Raw genomic sequence first — 20,696 nt, 5'->3', positions numbered from 1 at the left:
ACGCTTCGTCATACGGGCAAACAGAGTGGATCGTTTCTTGCCCATAACCATGAGGATTCAGCTCTCAGCTAAGGTGTTTCCAAGAACATTTGATTCAGAAGATATGTTGAGACAATGCTGAAGCGAAGCTCACTGACTATAACCAGGGTCAAATATCATTTCATGGATCAATCAATCACGATCCAGACCCACTGTGCCTCATCAGGGCGCCTTTATTGATGTGAAGGCAACCTACGGCCTGCAGAAGAACCCGAACCGACTACCGCCCATCGGCAATTAATCTCGATCCACTTGACCGTATCATGGACAGAAAGTCGGGACTGGGCTGGCAAGCGTGTCTATGATCCCCTGTGGTGGGCTGCTGTTTTCTTCCCGAAGAAAAATATAAAACTCTGCGCGTGCGGATAAGACGCGATGTTCTTATGGCCTGGCCTACCGGCCTGACCTGGCCCCAGGCCATACCCGTCACCGCTTGCAAGTTTATAACGAGAAAGAAGGTTTTACGTGGGGGAAGACTAAATTAATGCTTCAAGTGAAGCACACAAAGTCCGACTTCTGGCGGATCTCATGGAGATTTTTCGGCGGCAGGCGCAAATGGCCGAGGGAATGAAACTGATGAGAACACAAACACGACAAGAAATGTGTACCATGCTGGCACAGATAGATGGGTGCAAAGCACATCAGCGTCAAAGCCTGTGAAATGGCTTCCTGAGATGACCGTAAACATCTACGCAGTAAGGGTTGTGGTTGGGCAAAACATCGAGCCTACGAATCGATCGATTAGTGGTGCCTCATGAGATCTATGCCTACGACAAACACAAGACTCAGCCTCGTTGCTCGCTTGCTACCGGCGAGATACCAGCAGAAGAACTAGTGAGTACTGGTTGACTATTTCCTTCATATTCGATCACTGTGAACTGTGTTAAAACCGGGGAAAACACAACGCGCACCGAAATGCGCCATGTCAACCGAATCTATGACGATATCGAACATTGCGGAAGCTCCACTCCACCACAACCCAACCAACTTACTCCGAAGCACGAATTTGAGTGGATTGGAAAGACCGTTACAGATGCAGTCTTCTTGCAACAACATACACATTCTGTTGGATACACAGCAGTTGGCAGGTGGCCGTGGAACTGCGAGACAGGACACTTTGTTGAGGAACCATGGGCAGGCGAGGGCAGAAAACATAAACACACTCACTGCGGAAACGCGAGAATAACCCGATATTGTTGTTGCAGAGTTAGCGCTTGTAAGTATACCGTATGCAAAGAGTGGCGAATGTGCGAATCCCTACAGGCTAGAGTGAAGAAAGGTGACCGTTCAGGACCCAAACTTGAGGCTGGTTAGTGATGATGGGCAGGGGCGGGTGGGGAGCGGGATGGTCCGATGTTCGGCGGATGGCAGAGTGCTATTGCGAGTAATTGAACCAATCCGCCGAGATGTTGTGCGCTAGTGACTGCGAAATTCGAAGAATCAACACCGTCGTGGCTCTTCATATCTTAATATATTCAAAGACGAGCCTATATACGTAGGAGTAAAAGATTTCTGCAAGGGCAAGAGCGCAAATACTCACCTGAGACGTCTCCGCCCAACTTATGAGCGGTCGTTCAGCGCGTGTCAATAACAAACCCAGAATATGTAGACACTCCATTCGATACAGCCATAACCATTCCATTCACCACTTCCACTCGACGTTCAGACTAACGAAACAGCCATACGGACAGACACGCTCATCCATCAGGTCCTCGAGATCGCATAGAGGATCGCGAAGTTCAATGACTCCATCGCATAGTATCTCCTGCAGGAGCATGCTTAAAGGGACAATGATCTTGGATCAGGGTGCGATGATTGGAGGCATGCTTGACGAGTTTTGAAAATTTGACGAGCTTGAGGTAGCGCGCGGGCCAGATAGAGCAATTCGGGGCGAGAACAGTTTGGAGTGCTTTAGTCCTTCTTGGCCACAGAGATAAGCGCACGGCGTGCCGCAGACGGCTGAGGCGCTGACTGCGAACTTGTGCACACCGACGAGGACATGAAAGTCACACGATTTTCCTCCGCGAAACCAACCCATGTGACATACAATTGCAAGTGCCTCCTGCAGTCAAGCTATCAGCCTATCACACAACGAAGGCTGACCAAATTGTAAGTTATTCCTTATCAAAGTACAGTTACATTTGTAAGAAGAAAACGAGTATGTTTCGGAGGCTAACTGGCTGACAGGACTCGGAGAACAAGAGAAGAACAAAGAAGTAAGTGATCAGTCGGAAGAAATAGGTAAAACAATAGTGATATGTATAGAGGTGAATGGCTTGCCTTTTGCAAGCGTCCTAGTCATCCTAGCCACCCTATTTATTCAATTCCTCCCAAGAAATGCTATGTCCACCCCCCCGTGCACTTAAAACCAGTCGAACTTTGGACCCAAGCATATCCTTGACACTGCCCAGTAACTGCCAGCAGGAGCTCATTTCACTGTCTTCCATCCGCAGACGGCATTCTCTATTCAGTATTGATTGAAACAAGGACGCGAGATGAGTTCCCCAGTGAACCGCTTGGCACCTCTCCACATAACCAATGTTCTCGCAGTGCCGTTGTGCAGTAATGCAATGTACTATGTAAGTGGTCTTTCACTATCTCTCCCAGTTAAAGTTCATGGAGGCTGACGATAAACTTCTAGTGACGTGTATAGCTCGCATTATAGGAACGAGGAAGAGTCGCTCCCGTTACGATTTTCCTCTTAAATTTTTACCGTCTATATGCGCTGTAACCGCATGCACTGGCATCAATTGAATGTGACATCCGCCCTGCTATCCCGCTGTGCCCCCAGCAACTTATCAAACCAACTTGATCGCGTCGATGCCACCCCACTAGCCTTTGCAAACCACAATCCTTCTGAAGCAGGCACCGCTACGCACCATGATGATGAACCCGCTTATTTCAAAGGTATGTGCGACGGCGATTGGTCTCATCTCGTGGCTCTATACCCAGTCTTAACATATAGTATCTCAGGAACGAACCTCCAAGCACTGGTCGATGCCCAAAACCATCTCTCTCCGACACCAACTTTCACACGTGGCGCCTCCTCTCCCATCTTCTCCGATCACCATTGCCTACCTGTCACTCCTCCCGACGAATGCGCATCGTAAGATGCTTCGGAGAGGATTGCGGACGAGCAGCTGCTTATGCCTGAACTGCCTGTGATCAGTCTTCGTCCGGCGTTGTTCGCGTAGTTGTTCGCATCACGGTCCATGTTGGTGGGCACGGCTTCGAGAGACGAAGAAGTTAATTGCAGCGAGCTATCTGTTTAGAAAGGAGGCAACGAAGTCTGACGAGGAGAGAGGATGAAGCTGGATGAGGCAAAGTCACCCTTGTCGAGGAGGTGGTTCAAGTTCACATCGAGTTCTGACTTGCGCACTTCATCTTGCAGAAAGTAAACTGGGAAACGATTCTAGCGAGTATAGTGGCGACGGGAGGAGCATATATAAAGATAGTGAATGAAATCTTTGTGCAGCCCTAAACCGATTTGTGAAAACGAGCCCATTAGGTGGCAGAACAGAGCAGATGAAATGCAAGAAGGTAAATATGTATTGTATGAAATCTGTAGAATACGCACAGATCTTCAGTCGATTAACATAGTACATGCCCAGAGTCCGACTGATAGATGCTACCCACGAAGGCAAAACATCCTACTACTGTGTCCGACACTTGTGCCATGATGCGCCGTGTGCAACACAACTCAAGTCCAGCTGCAGGGCATTGTTGGGTATCACCAGCGTGTTGCCTGGGGCATACACCACTGGATGAAAATGGAGCGGGATCCAGAGGAGAAGCCGTCCTTCAGGACCTACAACCCATCCCTCCTCATTCAGGATAGGAGAGGTTGGGGTTTTAGGATCTTGGAGAAAGGAAGAGGAGGAATGAAGGGCATGAGTGAGGTCGGATGAAAAGCATATGGTAGCTAGTTCGAATGGTTGGTGCCGGTTTAGGAAGTCTACATCCCACACCCGGATGGTCTTGTCTGCTGAGCCAGACACGATGCGTTTGCCATCAGGCGAGATTGCAACGGACAGAACGCGTCCGGTGTGCCCTCGGAAAGGGGCACCTACTCCCTCGCCAGTCTTCATATTCCACACCCGGACGGTCTGGTCATCCGAGCCAGACACGATGCGATTACCATCTGAGGAGATTGTAACAGCGTTGACATAGTCCGTGTGGCCTTGGAGAGGGGCGCCCGATAGCTTGCCAGTCCCAATATCCCACACACGGATAGTCATGTCCGCTGAGGCAGATACAATGCGACGTACATCGGGCGAGATTGTAACAGAGAGGACAGAACTGGTGTGGCCTTCAAGAGGGACACTAGATACCTTGGCAGTCCCTATATCCCACATCTGAACTGTCCTGTCATTTGAACCAGACACTATGCGATTTCCGTCCGATGAAATTGCGACGGAGCGAATCCAGCCAGAGTGCCCACTGAGAGGACATGCCTCGCCAGTCTTAATATCCCACACCCGGATGATCTCATCGTCTGAACCAGACACGATACGGTTTCTGTCCGGCGAGATTGCGACAGACCGAACATAGTCAGTGTGACCTTGGAGACTAACACCCGATGCCTCCCCATTTTCCGCACTCCACATGCGAATGCTCTTGTCCGCTGAACCAGACACAATGCCCTTCCCGTCCGGCGAGATTGCGACTGACAGAACAGAGTGCGAGTGCCCTTGGAGAGGGGCAATTAATGCCTTGCCAGTCTCTATATCCCACACCCGAACTGTCTTGTCATCTGAACCGGACACGATGCGATGTCCATCTAGCGAGATTGCAACAGAGTTAACGGAGTCCGTGTGGCTTTGGAGGGCGGCAACTGATGCCTTGCCCGTAATGGTGTCGGCATCCCACACCCGAATCGTCTTGTCACTTGAACCAGAGACTATGCGACTTCCATCCGACGAGATTGCGACAGACCAAACCTGGTCAGTGTGGCCTTGAAGAGGGGATCCTAATGCCACGCCAGTCTTCGCATCCCACACTCGGATTGTGTGGTCAGATGAACCAGACACGATGCGGTTTCCATCCGACAAGATTGCAACTGATATTACATAGTCAGTGTGACCTTGGAGAGGGGCACCCAATGCCTCGCCAGTTTCCATATCCCACACACGGATCGTCTTGTCATCTGAACCAGAGACTATGCATTTCCCATCCTGCGAGATTGCGACAGAATTAACACAGCTGGTGTGACCTTGGAGAGGGGCGCCCGATGCCTCGCCGGTCTCCATATCCCACACCCGAATCGTGTTGTCTTGCGAACCAGACACGATGCGTTTCCCGTCCGGTGAGATTGTAACAGACCAAACCTTGTCCGTGTGCCCTTGGAGTGGGGCACCAAATGCCTCGCCAGTCTTCATGTCCCACACTCGAATTGTCTTGTCTTCCGAACTAGACACGATGTGTTTCCCATTTGGTGAAATAACGACAGACCGAACACAGGCAGCGTGGCCTTGGAGAGGGGATCCTAATGCCTCGCCACTCCCCGCATCCCACACCCGGACTGTCGTGTCATATGAACCTGAAACGATGCGATGTCCATCTGGCGAGAATGCAACGGACGCAACAGATCGAGTATGGCCTTGAAGAGGGGCACACAACGCCTCGCCAGTCTGCGTATCCCACACCTGGATAGTTCCATCGTATAAACCACACGCGATGCGTTTTCTATCTGGCGACATTGCAACCGACAAAACCATGCCATTCGTGTGGATTATCATTTCCATCTGAGGCCAATTTTCGACATGGCCAGCAACAATGCGAGGGGTGCAAGGAAACTTTGCGGCGAACTTGCGAAACATTCTCGACTGCGTTGGAGCGAACGGGAGAGCGGACAAGTATAGATGGGGAGTGCTGCGTAAAATGGTGGCTGCGAAAGTTCGGACGAAACGCAGGGTATCCCTGGTGGCGTTACTAACATGCGTAAACTCGGCATGACCCTACGACCACCCAGCTACTCGTAAGAATTCATTGGCCAAAGAATGAGCTTGAGCTACACACCGAAATCCAACCTGCAATAGATGAGAGTGTCACTACCGAGCTACTGAGGCTTTTCATCAGAGCCAGTGCTTCCAACCACCAAAGAAGGCGCTCTCCATCGAAGAAAGCTTCAACTTCCTTAGCGAGTGACGATTCGAAGGACGTAGAGCTGACATGAAATCCCCAGAAACGACATGAGTATGATAGTTCAGCCGGAATGCATTCTTTGACTCGTTTTCTCCAAATCAGGGACAGAAGAGTTGGGCAAGTACGAGTTCTCCAAGGAGCAGATGTTGAAGCGAAGTCCATGCTTCATGACCCGAAGCGAGGTAAAGGCGAGGCCGCTCTGTACCGATGACACATCAACGAAGAAGTCAAGACTGCGCGATTTGTCTGTGAGGAAGTCGTAGAAGGACGCGTGAAGGGGACGAATGGGAGTTTGGGAATCTGTGGTCCCAGTCATCAGCGAGCCCATTGGCCCAATCACCTGGTCTACTTTGTAACGGTCTTCTTCACGCGGAAAATGTAGTGGCATTGTGGTCAACGTAGCCATGGAGAACGGTTCAGGTGATGTGATAATTTTGACCATCACCAAGCGAAACATGCCGATTGCGCCCTCATTCTCTGGGATGAGGTCTTTCAATGTGAGTCTATACATATCATCCAACAGATATTCTCCTGTTTGAGAGCTAGATGTTCCAGCGAGTACAGCTTTGTAACGGCCAATCGGATCCGCGCCCACTTTGTCCTTCTCATCATTGATGTATTTACAGGCAAGACGAGCCCATTCAAACAGGCCGTCAGATTTCTCAGCAAGCATCTTGAAGTGCCCATCGTGAAATACATGGCGTGGGCTGGCTAGCTTATCGGAGACGTAAAGGCGGATGTCATGTTCTGTGGACGCAGTCGAGATGCCATCAATGGGAATATGGCGAACATTTGACGCGGAGCCCAGGAAGTCGTCAATGTCCCGGAGTGGACGGGAAGTGATGAGAATACGGAAGTTTGCTGGAAGGTCGGCTGGCTGCGAGGAAGAAGTGCGCAACTTGCCAGTAAGCAGACGGAGAATCTCTTCCCGGGAAATTGCATCACCACTCTCGTCTAATGCATCAATGACAATTAGGACGGGTGCAGCGGCATCATGTTTATTCCAGGCCACTCGTATTGGTCCTACGACCAACTCCCGCCACTGTCTGGCGAGGGTCTGTAGTGCGCGTCAGCTCATTGTGATTGTGAAGCACATGCGCCAACGCTTTCCGCATGATAGGATTGCAATCGGCCAAGTCACGTGCAATTGTGGTGATTATTTTCTGGTGGAGTTGAGCCGTTCCACGTGTACGGTCGAAACAGAAGCAAGCTCCCAGACCCCCGAGCTCGTTAGACCAGTTGGCTATTGTATGGGCGATGGCTGATTTCCCTTTCCCTGCCGGTCCAGACAACCATAAGACACGCGGCACGTCTTCCCTAGTACTGCCGACCCAGGACTTGATGTCGGTCAAAAGCTCATCCCGAGTATCTGGCAGACAACACTTGGAAGTTTGCAGTCCGGCGTTTAGCTGCACACTCCATGCCACTGAGATCCTGAGCCTCGGCTAGGTCACGGATGGTAGAACGTCAGAGAGGTTTGACAGTGAGTTCGGGGCCGATCCTTACCTAAACCTGTCACGATGATCAGGGCGTCACCAAACGCTTGATCTCGGAATTGTTGCATGAGACCCTCGAGGGCATCACTATAACTGCGAATCTTGGCATCCGTGCTCCTGAAGATGTGCTTGCCAAGTCGTTTGCCTGTACAAAGAGACAAGAAACCACATTGAGTGCCAGGCAACGACACGGTGGTGCGGACCCACCGAAACTCTTCGTCTGTGAGTAATGGACGATGAATTCCGCGCATTCCAGCGTCTGTTTCGCTATCTGCGTGTATATCGGAATCATAGATGAAATTTTGGCCAATGCCTCCTTTTTTATCACTGAGACATAGACATTGGAGACCTTGGAGAGTAGATTGGATACGGCATCATCCAGGTCTGCTTGATCGAGAATCATCTGTCACCGATATATCCCTATTAAACTCGCGGTAGTGAGAACATGAAAAAAAACGCACTTTGGACGCTATAGTCAAGATACTTAATGCTGCCTTTGCATAGGGATGGAGCTATCCATGAGTGTCAGTAACGTACTAGGTATAAATAAGCAAATGCACATTTGCAATCTGGTCAGCAATGACTTGAAAGGTCTTCAGGGTACCAAGAATCGAAGAGAACGGGTCGATCTTATCGGCAATAGATTGCAGGTCCCCAGTTGCTGAAGCGGTATTTCGAACGATTCCGTGAATAGGGCTGATACCTGCGACACCTGTTTGGGCATGTGCGAGCGTTTCTGTCATAAGCGCCGTGTCAGGTGGTGATTCCGCCTGATGATGGGCCTTAGTAGATCATCAAAAGAGAGACAAGGCTGCTCGGACTGACCTTTGTGATGCCTGAATTGGAGGACCGGCCAGGATTCGGTTGGGGAGTGGAAGCGACGCCGACGAGTGATGAAGGATGCTGCAGGAGCAATTAAGAACAATCATCGCACACAGGCATGCAGAGTTGAGATTACACTTACTTGGGTCGTCTTAATGGGCGGGATATCGCTGGAACTTGCGATTGTGGGTTCAGGGTTGGGGGGACTGTCGAGCGCTTCGAGCGAACTTGTTAAGTGACTTGGGAAGAAACCTTGATAATCCCCGGGGAGATCCATTCCTCGAAGACGGGAGAGAGGACGGCTGAAATCATAAGATTCAGAAGCAACACGTAGTTGTAAAATCGAAAGTCCATACATCACTGGCTGCCCTGTGGCGTCTCTCCTCTGCAAATTGAGGGTTTGAACGTCTTCCTTTCAGCAATCTCCAGTGCTTCTTCCGAGGATTGTCTTCGTCCATGGTGTAAAATGGAAAGATAGTTGAACGTTGAGTATGGGTCTTTGGGTGTTTCTTAGTAACGAGGAAAGTCGTGGATGATACGCAAGGTGAACAGGCAGCTGCCGAACATGTGTTTTGAAGCGCCCATTATCGATTGGCTGGATTAGTATATCGATGTACATGCCGGAACCTCATCGCGATGGCTAAGATAGGTTAATCGGACAAAAGGCCATCAGGAGACCTCGGTTATCAGGCCTAGGTGTGAGTACTGGTGCAGTGATGCTCACGAGTCACAGGATTGGAAGGACCAAGGAAGGACAAAGTTCATTAACATTCATCACTACGGACTAGTCAGTAAGAGCAGTTAACAGAGCTGAGTCGAGTGAGCTTGGCCGCCTTTATTTGCGCATATTTGGTTCATGTCTAGTTTAGGCGTGACATCACCAGCACCGTGGAACTCGCACATCGGGGTTGTCGATATTTAGGATAGGTTTACACGTTGTACGAAATGTGAAGAAAATATTTGGAGTTTGAACTGACATAAAGAGGGACACATAACTTCAAATTTAGTCATCGTTGTGTACGAAATCCAAAATATGAAATATCCACGGCCATTTTTTCACTGACTATACCTCAACACAAACAAGAAATATAATTGGATTTCCAGCGTCTGCTTGAATTTTAAATTTAATTATCGCATAAAACTTCGTACGAAACTTGAAGTTTAATCCACTGCTATATGCTTGCCAATATTTTAAGTTTCATTGAACAATAAGGGACTACCAAAAATTTGAAATTTACGCTGGCAACAAAATGTGATGGCGAAACTTCAATAAATCGCCCCGATCATCGCCCGCTCATCACTCAATCGTCGCCCACTCATGAAGGACAAATGGCAATCAGACTAAAATGAATGTCTTCATTATCATACAAGTACAGCACAGTAAAAACTATGTCTGAGTCCAAACTACGCAAAATTTGTAAGTATGAATGAGAAAGGGAGTGAGGGAACTCTTACTTGATGCTCTTGTCATGAAATCATAGCTTGCTGCCGAAATGTTGCACATGATCTTGTTAGTAGCAGGTTGAAATTTAAGGGAGCGCTTCCATTGTGTGGAGGTCATTGGACCATTGGCGTCCTTAATGAGCGAATGTCGCATGCGAGAAACCCCTTCTTGAAGATTACCAAGACGTCCTTGGAACCAGTCTTCACAGCAAGCAGACCAAAAACCAACATTTAAGCCCGACACATTCCAAGCATTGGGCTGAGGCCACCATGAAACTATCTCCGGACTGTCACCTAGAAAGTATGACTATTAGTGCTGATGGGACTGAACTGTAGAAAGCTTACGGTGGTCTATGCAGTACGTTCCATACATGAAATCAATTTCCTCCTCCGATAACCCATTGTCATAGTAAGTCTGACCACCATTGCCAATCAATAGCTTGCCAAACGGAATGGCTTCAGTTGAAATACCGTTGAGGACAGATGGAAGGTGATTGAAACCAAGGCTGTGCAAGGCCAACCACCATATGAGTCCTCCATGCAGGAACGCAGCCCTCGCCCGGGGACAATTCATGAACTCATGGCATAGCTGCTCATACACGATATAATCAGCATATAGGGGATTGAAGGGGGGTCATCGATGCCCTAACGTGTAGGTACAAAGTTCAGAAAGGAGGCGACGCTGGTTGGGCGCAACACTCATTCGCTGTAAGGTCCTGAATCCGATGCCTCTTTGAAGCAAAGCTAACACAATCTGCTTCATGTCTGAGCCCCAATCACGGCACAGGCACATAACAGCAGTGATGGGGTTGAGGACAGCCAGAGTCCAGACTACAAGATTTGGGGACTTGTGGGGCTCAATTATATAATACCGACATTCCGATAGCTGCATGCGTGAGATACGAATATAAGGATGTGAAATTTGTAGAGACGGGAGGGGTCCAAGATCCCAAAGGTCAGGCGGGATTGTGTTCAAGTCAGACTCTTTCATGTTGACGAAACATGCAATGAACTTCGTGATGCATTGACGTTGTGGCTCTGTGATCGAACCCATTTCTGCTGATGAATCACCAAGGAGCTTGCAAAGTTGATCCCATCTGGCCGTTTTAATCCAGTCATTCGCTGGTAGGAATGATATGGTGGGTGCAGAGGTAGGGGCAGTGCTTCAATATCCGAAGTGATAATGCAATACAGGAACAAATCCTTTGATGTGTGTATGTCTTGACGAAAGTGAAACGTCGCTGCCGAAGTATGTGTATATATCATTGGCAAAACTGGAAGGGGGTGGAGGTGGAACCTCAGAAGGGGAAGTTATGGAGAAGGGGGGCATGATATCGTTGTCATCTTCGCGATCATCACCGTCAGGGATGCTAGTGGGGTCGAGTGCGAGACATAAGTCCCATTGATTGGAAAAAGAATCAAAGATCCTGGTGAACTTGTTGTAGTCTCCCCAGACCTCCTCAACCCTAGCCTTCGTGATGTGAGTGCGCAACATGAAATCATTGTAATCATCTTGGGGTTGCCATTCAAACACCCAAATCCTACTGGACTTGCCGGGAAGGCTGTGATTATTGGCCGAACATTGACGACTCAGACGAGCCTGTCGTTGAGACGGGGTCTCCTTCTCCTCCTTCTTCGTGTTCTGCAAGGCTTTGTGCGCAAAAAACGCCTGCCAATCTTCGCCATGCCTCTGCCCACTATTTTATGAGGAAGGGGAAAATGAGAGAGGTCTTGTTGAGGTTGAGTGGACAACGGTGCTGGCTGGCTCGACTCAGGGTCACACATATCATTTGACTGGGTGAGCCAAGAATGAGAATCGGACTGAATGCCCCATGCGTCATTGTTTTGCAATTCGCTCAAAGTAGCGCAAGTCGCTCCAGTGAGATTGTCTGCCGAGGGGTGGTAGCGCTTCCACATCTTGTTGCCGGAAACGTCAGGAGGCCAATGCACCCAGATTGGAACTTTAAAGTGTTCAAACATGATCACGTCCGTGTCCCAGGCCAGACTATAAGCACTATCAATGATCATACCATTGTGTGGTACGGCATCCGTAAGATCCCCGACAAATGTGCGAGAAAGTTCCATCACCCATGCAGATAGGATAGGACATTGTTAAGACCGTACTCAAGTAGTATCGGATCCGAAGGGCTTCGGCCTCAGCTCGTGCGCTGTGCCCCTTTCCCGAGTCTTGCCCCTTATTTCAGAGAGCTAAAGTATCGCGTATATAGAGTAACGGCCAATCCGGATCGGATCTGGACTAGAAACTAACGGGTGAGGACTGTCCGAAGACAGAGGCGGATATGTAGACTATAGGAATCTATCCTAAGTCTCGGAGTTGACAAGAGTAGCGTACTCAAGTCCGGATGGATAACGGAGGGACTCAGAGTCCAGACGGAATGAGTGCAATCTAAGATGATATTCGAACTGATCTACTACAGCGCATATACAAAGGTTTATATACTACGGATAGCTAACGGAATGATCCATAAGCAAAGGTGCGAGGCTATGTACGAAAGTATAAGCAAAGTCTAAGTGGAGCGTATTGGTAAGTTGGATGGATCACGAATCATGAACCGGGAATGAAGTACAAGTAAAAGCGGATTCGTAAGTGTAGCGGATCAGTAAGCATAGCGGATCAGTAAGCAAAGCGGAAGTAAAGGATAACCGGTATACCGGTGTACAGGAATACCGAAAGGAGATGAACGATAGTTAGAGTTATATGAACAGGAAATGAAATAAGAATCAAAGCGGATCTGTGGACCGGACGACGGATATGTTCATCGGATCTGGATCGGATCTGAGATCCAGATCATCGGATCTGTAACCGGATATATGGTATATGTCAGACATCGAGGGTCATTTGTTAAGAGAGAAGTCCAGGTGGGGGAGTCATTATGGGGTCGATACCGGCGTGCCATAATGAAGTATGTGCAGAGAGCTGAAATCCCTGAAAATAAATGCAATCAGCCATGATCAGCGCATATAGATGAAAAACATACCTAAGAATATGTCGCGAGATCTCAGAGCGACCTTCTTTGCCAACCTCGCATCGGCATGGGACCTCAGGTACCCATAGTCTTTGAGAGGTCTGGGGGCTTGGCCACACCAAGGAAAATGCATGTTTACTGCTAACCGTTGCGAGCACCACAGTAACTTCTGCTCTAGACTCTCCCATTCTCACCAAACATCTCCACGCAAGATATAGCAGCCATCGGGTGTAGACTCTATGGGCAAAGAGTAGAGCAAATGATTGAGGCATGCAAAGACAGCTCCATCAAAATTAGGGCATGCCGCAATAAGGGGAAACCATGGGCGTGTCTCGTAAGCCCACTGAGTGGTCAATGCATCTTTGATGCTGTCGGATGAAGAATCGGATTCGAGTATGGGATTCCAGGGTCGAGGGATAGGAGGGATCGTGGCAGGAAGCGAGGACACATTTAAGGATGTAAAAATTTGCCCTTTGTGCGTGATTACATGGAGCTTGGGAGTCACCATGGGTGCCATAGTGCTTTGCGATTAGTGGGAGGAGTGGGCGATGAAAGAAAGTGTGCAACAGTACAAACTGTTACACGCAACAGGCCGAGGATGGGTTCGAGAGAACACAGCAACAGTACAGACCATTGCAGGATCGAGAGAATGCGGAGAGCAACAGTTGCGTGCAGCCAATAACACCAGAACAAGCCTTGCAGCGGGGTTTAAATTTGAGGCGCCTAGTATACGCCACACAGAGGTAGTCGCGTGGAACACGCCAACGCCTAGCAGTACAGACCGCTAGGTGATGAGAGTCCAAGTCGAAGAGAAGAGAAGAGAAGACTCAGCAGTACAGATGGCTGAGTCCTAAATATAGATGGTACTAGTAGGAGTATGGGTTGACTGAGACTTTGAGTCGGTTGAGTTTGCTTTGCACGTGACTTTATTTGCGAATGTTTGTACCTTCTGATGAATTGATTCAGCCTTACACTTACTGATATCTATAATACTTAGCTTATACCTTGGGCCTCAACCTCTACCTGGCACAATGGTCTGTACTGTCATGTCATCCCTTATCCTCTCCTCCTCCTTCGACACAACGGTGGACTTCGACTTGTCGACGCGACGGTCTGTACTGTCACGTCGCCCCTTATCCTCTCCTCCTTTAACACAACGGTGGACTTTGACTTTAACTTCGACTTGTCGACGCGACGGTCCTGTACTGTCACATCATCCCTCATCCTCTTCTCCTCCTTCTACACAATGGTGGACTTTGACTTTGACTTGTCAACACAACAGTCTGTACTGTCGCGTCATCCCTCATCCTCTCCTCCTCCTTCAACACAACGGTGGACTTTGACTTTGACTTGTCAATGCGACGGTCTGTACTGTCGCGTTTCTGGACTTCGACTGGTGGATTTGACGTTCTGTACTGTCGCCGTGTCGTCCCTTATTCTCTCCTTCGACGCGACGGTCTGTACTATCGTGTCTGCTGGACTTCTACTGGTGGGTGCGACAGTCTGTGATACTGTCACCGACGTTCGATGAGTAGCGCAACGTTTCTGTGAATGTCGGTACGTGATTTGTCCAACTTTTCAGTGCTTACGCATGATGTGCGCGCTGCAGGATCAATTTCTACGGCTGATGGCTCTGCTCTTGTGCGCATGGGAGTATCACGATCGTTTGTGGCGTCAAGGCAGAAATTGCAGAGCCTGAGCTCGATCACCCTGAACAAGGGTTTTTAGGTGATTCTTCCATTCCTTCCTTCTACACATAACAGTAGGAGCTGATTCATTCTAAAATTGCATAGTACCCAACATCAATTTGCCTGCAATCTGCTCCCCAAAATTCAAACCAGGTCCTCTGACAGAAGGAGCCCAAGTCCTTTCTGATAGACTAAACGAAGCTCTCATCGCATAAGTTATCCCACTTCGTGTGTGTTTGACTTTGAACTCATGTCTTTTATTCTTCCCCGACACAGCTCAGGCGCACTTTTGTTATGTTCATTGTGCGTTCACCCCGGAAAAGCTGTTTGGATGCTTTATGTGGACTGCATGTGTATAAATTATGATGGCAATGTGTTTGATGCTGCACTGCTAGCCATGTTGGGCGCGCTTAGAAATAGTGAGTTCAACATGCTAGATGGATGCCGCATAATTGATGACACGAGCTAGCTACGCTGCCCAAAGCCACCTACAACGAAGAAACTGGGCGCACGACGTGTTCACAGAAAACTCGATTGCCAGTACAATTGACTCGAAATTTTGCTTCAACGTCTTTTGGATTGTTAGACACGTACGTTCTCTGCTCGCTTTATCAAATACATGTTATTTATACACCCATCCTCTACTCCTAGATCCCACGAGATATTACACCCTCCCATGCACTAGTACATCGTTCAACACTATGCTACCGCAACTCTCACCCATTTAAATGTTTCATCTGAGATTGATAACCTCTCGAATTGACGCTTTGTCAAACCCGCAAGCCATTCCTCGTTGTACAATGCTTTAGGTAATCTGTCCACTTCTGTTCTGGATGTCTTTGGATTCCCAGATGAGCGTATCCGTTTCATCGGCTTTGAACCTTGAGGTGCAAAAATATCATCATCCACCATTCTTTGGTGATCAATAATATCCAATTCCTGTTCGATTCGGACGGCGCCAAGTCATGTTCTTGACACGAAGAACTGTCTCGATATCGTTTTCGACGTCACTCTCCTCCGAACTCATGCCGCCTTCTCCTAACGTCCTGACCAGTTGCTGAAGCCACTGCCAGGCCGGGAGGTCTTCCTCGTTCTTGTCGGTCTTGTACTTAACGAGATGGTTAAGAACCGTAACTCTGCGAAGATGTTTCTGAGAAGGCATCAGTACCCGAATAATATGAAGCTCTTGAACATACATTTTTTCGACGCGTTGTCTGATGAGTCACTTTCAAAGCCTCATCTTTCTTCGTGATTAGCCTCTGTTCCACCTCTGCAGGAGTCTCCAATCTGCCCTTTGCTGTAACCTTTGGTTGTGCAGCTGTCCAGACTGTACGCAGGCGCTTGTAGCGGTCTTGAAGAACTTCCCTAAAATACACCTCTGATCTTCGGAATGGCCAGCTCTCTTGGTCACCCCTTCTCTGCAATTCTTCAAGGAGCAAGCCAATGACTTTATCGTTCCAGGGGCTTTTGGGCCCACCTTTAAGATCAAAGGCGAGATGTTTGCAGTTGGGACCTGGGCCGTCTTTATATTCGTATGCATAGACGTCCTCATGACTAGCTGGCTCATGGAGCATGAAATCGCTGTCTTGAGAAATGCTGAAACGTCCTTGAAGAGACGTTGCACTTCTCCCTATACATCACTGTAAGTCGTAGCCTCCATACCATGTTTTGGCTTACCAAAAGAAAGTCTCTTTCATAGCTTTTCTCAGCCGCCTTCTCTTGCCGGAGTTCTTTTTCCTCTACCTTTTTTCTCTGGGGACTGTGCTTTTTGGTGAGTAGAAATTCTTTGTCGATTAAAACGTGTCTTAGTGCGGCTTCTACACCTCTTGCAATCGCATCTTCCATCGTTGTAGCAGGCTGTGTATCGTGTTGTGGAGGTAGTAGTACGTCTTGTTTGGATGAGTGTTGCTGAGGTACTTCCTCTCCGTCAACCTACTACTATGTAAGTTTAAATCACAGTCAATGACATCAGGCGCTTACCTCCGATACTACCGATACAAGGCGAACTCTGTGCGATATTCCCCGAGTTCTTTTTATTCTCTTAATTGCATCCAAGGTACCTGGCCGTGGTTTTGCGCATGGAGATGGTTGTCCTACATCTCCCGGTACAGTGGGGTTGTTCATATCTACATCCTCGTTCTGAGACCTGTGGCGCCTGGAAAATCTCTGTTCCATCTTGGCCAGCTCGCTCTCTTTTTCTGCCTGGTAAGTATTTCAGCATGTTTTCATTTATATACAAAACATGTTCTCACCTTTAACTTCAGCACTTCTTGCTGAAACCTTCGGTCCATCTCGGCGAGTATCGCACTCTCGCACTCTCAAAGCTGTTTATTGTTATCACACCATTTTCCTGTCGGATTACCCGCCTCACCTCTTCGTTTGTCTTTCTCTTCAACTCTTCCTCACGCTGGGCTAGTTTTTCACACAGCTCTGCTTCTCGCTGCGCCCGTTCTTCTGCCAACTGTCCATGTTATCAACTGTTTTTCCTGTCAAATTATTCACCTTACCTCTTCATTTGTCATTCTCTTCAACTCTTCCTCATGTTGGACCAGCTTTTCACCCAGCTCTGCTTCTCATCGTATTCGTTCTTGTGTCAAGTGGTCGTGAGCGTCCTTGTGGATTTTTACCATGGTGGCCTCTATTCCTTCGCGATTAGCCTGGTTGAGTACGTGCTGAGTTTCTCTAATATGTTCTTCAAGTTTCTGCTGCTGCTGGACACGGGTCCTCTGTCATAGTCATCAGCGTACATCTGGTGGTCACATGCGGCAGCAGGACTTACTTTGATTTCTTCCTGGGCCTTTGCTAGTTGCTCTTGCCACTCTCTCAGAGTTGTTTCCCATTGCTGTTTCATCTCGTTCATGTTTTGCTCATGTTCAAGTTTTTGTTTTTCCACTTGCTACAGAGGCCACGTGTCAGATATTGACAATGTGTAGTGAAATACTATGAACCGTTTGCATATTGTGAATCACTTCCTCCTGACTGTACACAGTTGTACGTAGTGTCTGTGAGTAGTCGACTTCTTTGAAGCGATGCTTGTCAGGCAGCACCTGATCAAACTAAGTCTAACATCATTAACCTTGAATCATACTACCTAGATGTACCAAATCGGCGACTCGCTTTTCCCTCTTGTTGGGCAGAGTGGTCCTTGTTGGGGGCTGGCTTGTGACATTGTCCAAGTCCATCGTGGAGGCCTCTTGCGATACCTAGAACAGACACTGAGCCCGGCATGATTCATCGATCGCTCGATGAATGTGGACGTACTATGTATTTTGGTGTGTCAAACTGGGATTTGGTCTGACTCTCAGCGTCTTCCATATCGTTGTCATCAAATAGGTCCGTATCACTGGCTGTTTGTATGTTTCCTGCTCAATGTGAAACATGGACATGATGCTGTGTTTTTGACATGGTAATGGGAGTCAGCGTCATCAATGTTTAAATTTTGGGCTCGGCTTGGATCCTACTTATGTATGTTACCATTATTGTGTTTAGACTTTTCGGTCACTTGTCATATCCCGTATTCCGGACCTACGTCTGATGATGTTCCCACGCCTTCCGGACACCTTCCGGATGCACATCCGGACCTCCATACCCTTATCCATGACACCATACCCTTATCCATGACACCATACCCTTATCCATGCCTTCAGTCCTCCAGTCCACTATCGGTTTGGATCCATACACCTTCGTACATCCATATATCAATACCTTCGGACCTCCGCAGCTAAGCCTGCTCCATCCACCCTTAGTCCTATCGGATCCGAGCTCATTCCATCTTGGACTCTACTTCCCTAGACTATCGGTCTATATCCATGATCCATATCCTAGTCTCGTCTTCACCTAGATCTCCAGATCCGCTCATCCGATATCTCTAGACCTCCGGATCCGACCTATACTCATATCTGAGGCCCAAACCTTCAATCAGCGTCTATCTCCTTATGGTAATCCCCTTGACTCCGGACTTCGGTTATCTGTGTTTCCGTCTTGCTTATTGATCCTTGTACTCTGTTCATATCTGAGTTCATTTACTTATGTTCTGTTCATACTTACTAATATGTTCCCACATGCTCATGCATAGCATTTGTGTTCAGCTTACCAATCCTCTCGGATCCCTTCCAGTATATAAAGATCTGTACAACTCCTGTAAAGTTTCCTTAGTTCGAATATTGCCTTAGACTTTGCTCTGTATCAACATAGACTTGCTCTCTCACATCTTAGACTTCACTCATTCTTGTCTCGGACTTTGGTCCATCTTAGTCTGACCTTTCCTTAGGCCTAGGGAAGGATTCCCTAGGCCGACTTTCCGGTCCTCCGTATTTATCCTTCCGTCTATATCCATGCTTAGGGATTGATTCCCTAAGCGAAGTTTTGCCTTTCCGGCACTTCCTGTCTTTCCGAGACTTCTGTCTAAACCCCGTCTATCTGACTCTACCATAAGTGTAGTCTACCTCTGTTTGTTTCTACTCCGGACCTTGTCCATAGTAGCCTTTCCCCTCCTGTCCTAATCCTGTCCACTCCTCCGGTCCTCGTAAACCTTCGGACCTTCGGACGTCATAACCTTCGGACGACGTAACCTTCGGACATCTTAACCTTTGGACCTCCGGACGTCCTGTCCTTCGGACCACTCCTCTTATCCTATCCTGCTTTGGACTCTGTCCCTTGCAGCCCATCCTCTATGTGTTTCTATCTAGGGAACTTACCTTGGGAAGTCTTACCTTCGGATCTGATACAGCGGATGAAACTCCTCCGGAGTTTCCTATACTCCTCCGGAAGTTTCTCGCACTCATCCGGAAGTCCTCTAGCACTCTACTAGAGTAGCCAGCCTCTGGAAGTCCTTTGGACTTCGTCGGATTCCATCTGGACTTCATTCTGAAATTAAGGGCACGTACTTGGGTAAGGGGCACAGCACATGAGCTGAGGCCAAGCCCTTCAGATCCCGTCTACCCTTGAGCTATGGTCTTAACAGGTGATGCAGTTGTTATGAGGATTGGTGCTAGCGCTGGCTCTGTTGTGAACATGCGAGGCAGGGACAACTCGCTTGCAGACTTCATCATGCATCGGTAAGCATCATTACTGGAAGTGATTCCAGTCCTCATTGATGAAGTATTCATTAGTTTTATACGAAGTATTAAACATTACCCTCAAGCGAAGCTCCCACGTACTCTCACCGTCGTGAAACCCTTGAGTACTCAGGTAAACCACCAGTTGGCTTCCAGGATCATCATCAGCAAGGTAGTTTGATATGAAGTAATATAATGATTTGTATTCAATACATTATGAAGTTCGCCGTGATGGCACCATTTTGTCACAAGCATCGTGAACGCTAGTACACAAGAATAGAATAAACTTGATATCAGGCAAGACTTCATTGAAACTTTAAACGAGACTTACATAAGGTTAAGCGCTTTGCCATTCCGTTAGAAGATACATGAGTTACACATCTATGTGTCTTCATCGGGAGCAACGATCCCTAGTAATTCAAGTAAACGTAGTACATGGGGTATAGTGTGAATCTATTTTACTGTAGATTAGATCGATATCAGTTATATTACCCCTCTTTCATGAATTTTTCTTGCTCTTGGACTTGCCCACGACCATCCTTGCTTGCTTCTGCCTAGCATGACCTGATGTATATTTCAAATGCATCATGATCATATCATTCAGCGGCCAAAAGCCCTTGTAGTTTTCTAAGTCCGGGAAAGCATCAACAGACTGACAAATAATAAATTCTCGGACAATTGCCATTTGTGGTCTACTTACTTTGTCGCGTACAACTTTCAGGAGTGCATGGTCTTGGATGAAGCACACTTGGTTGTATCGAGATGTTCTTCAATGAGGTTGTGCATAAATTTCTTGTGCTTATGAGCAAATAGCACGTTGTGGTGAGAGCACGTCACTCACCTTGAACTTAGTATATGCCCTTGGCGGTTCCAGTCTAAAGCCTCGGTTAAGTGTGTATCCTCCACGCCCTGGACGACCTGGTTCAACCAGGGGCTTGTATTTTGAATCGTCCGATAGACTCTCAGTCGAAGTTGAGGAGCCACTGTCCGACATTGAATCTAATGAACTCAAAGAATCCA

The 20,696-nt window shown here is 48.0% G+C and overlaps 4 protein-coding genes across 4 annotated transcripts; all 4 read right to left on the bottom strand.

Annotated features, from left to right (window-relative positions):
• Positions 1 to 9,888: 9,888 nt before the first annotated feature.
• Positions 9,889 to 10,578, bottom strand: DFJ58DRAFT_658958 (uncharacterized protein; the record flags this gene model as incomplete). Its single annotated transcript, XM_041382063.1, has 2 exons — positions 9,889 to 10,238; positions 10,290 to 10,578. Coding segments are annotated over 2 exons (639 nt in total), but the record flags the coding sequence as incomplete, so codon positions are not given.
• Positions 10,579 to 11,109: 531 nt separating this feature from the next.
• On the bottom strand, positions 11,110 to 11,861 carry DFJ58DRAFT_840479 (uncharacterized protein; the record flags this gene model as incomplete). The annotated part of the gene is made up of 2 exons (XM_041392617.1): positions 11,110 to 11,641; positions 11,728 to 11,861. The coding sequence occupies 2 exons, from the start codon at positions 11,859 to 11,861 to the stop codon at positions 11,110 to 11,112; spliced, it is 666 nt and encodes a 221-aa protein (XP_041244983.1).
• Positions 11,862 to 12,836: 975 nt separating this feature from the next.
• Positions 12,837 to 13,448, bottom strand: DFJ58DRAFT_726707 (uncharacterized protein; the record flags this gene model as incomplete). The annotated part of the gene is made up of 3 exons (XM_041385400.1): positions 12,837 to 12,891; positions 12,944 to 13,069; positions 13,126 to 13,448. 3 exons carry the CDS (start codon positions 13,446 to 13,448, stop codon positions 12,837 to 12,839), a joined length of 504 nt encoding a protein of 167 aa, XP_041244982.1.
• A 2,093-nt stretch (positions 13,449 to 15,541) lies between these two features.
• On the bottom strand, positions 15,542 to 16,253 carry DFJ58DRAFT_658856 (uncharacterized protein; the record flags this gene model as incomplete). Its single annotated transcript, XM_041382057.1, has 2 exons — positions 15,542 to 15,769; positions 15,816 to 16,253. Coding segments are annotated over 2 exons (666 nt in total), but the record flags the coding sequence as incomplete, so codon positions are not given.
• Between the last annotated feature and the right edge of the window lie 4,443 nt (positions 16,254 to 20,696).

Source organism: Suillus subalutaceus, assembly GCF_016647625.1.
Source record: "Suillus subalutaceus strain FC151 chromosome Unknown DFJ58scaffold_39, whole genome shotgun sequence".
Classification (NCBI taxonomy): domain Eukaryota; kingdom Fungi; phylum Basidiomycota; class Agaricomycetes; order Boletales; family Suillaceae; genus Suillus; species Suillus subalutaceus.
The sequence above is the reverse complement of the archived record's forward strand: the minus strand, read 5'-3'. Positions and strand labels throughout refer to the sequence as shown.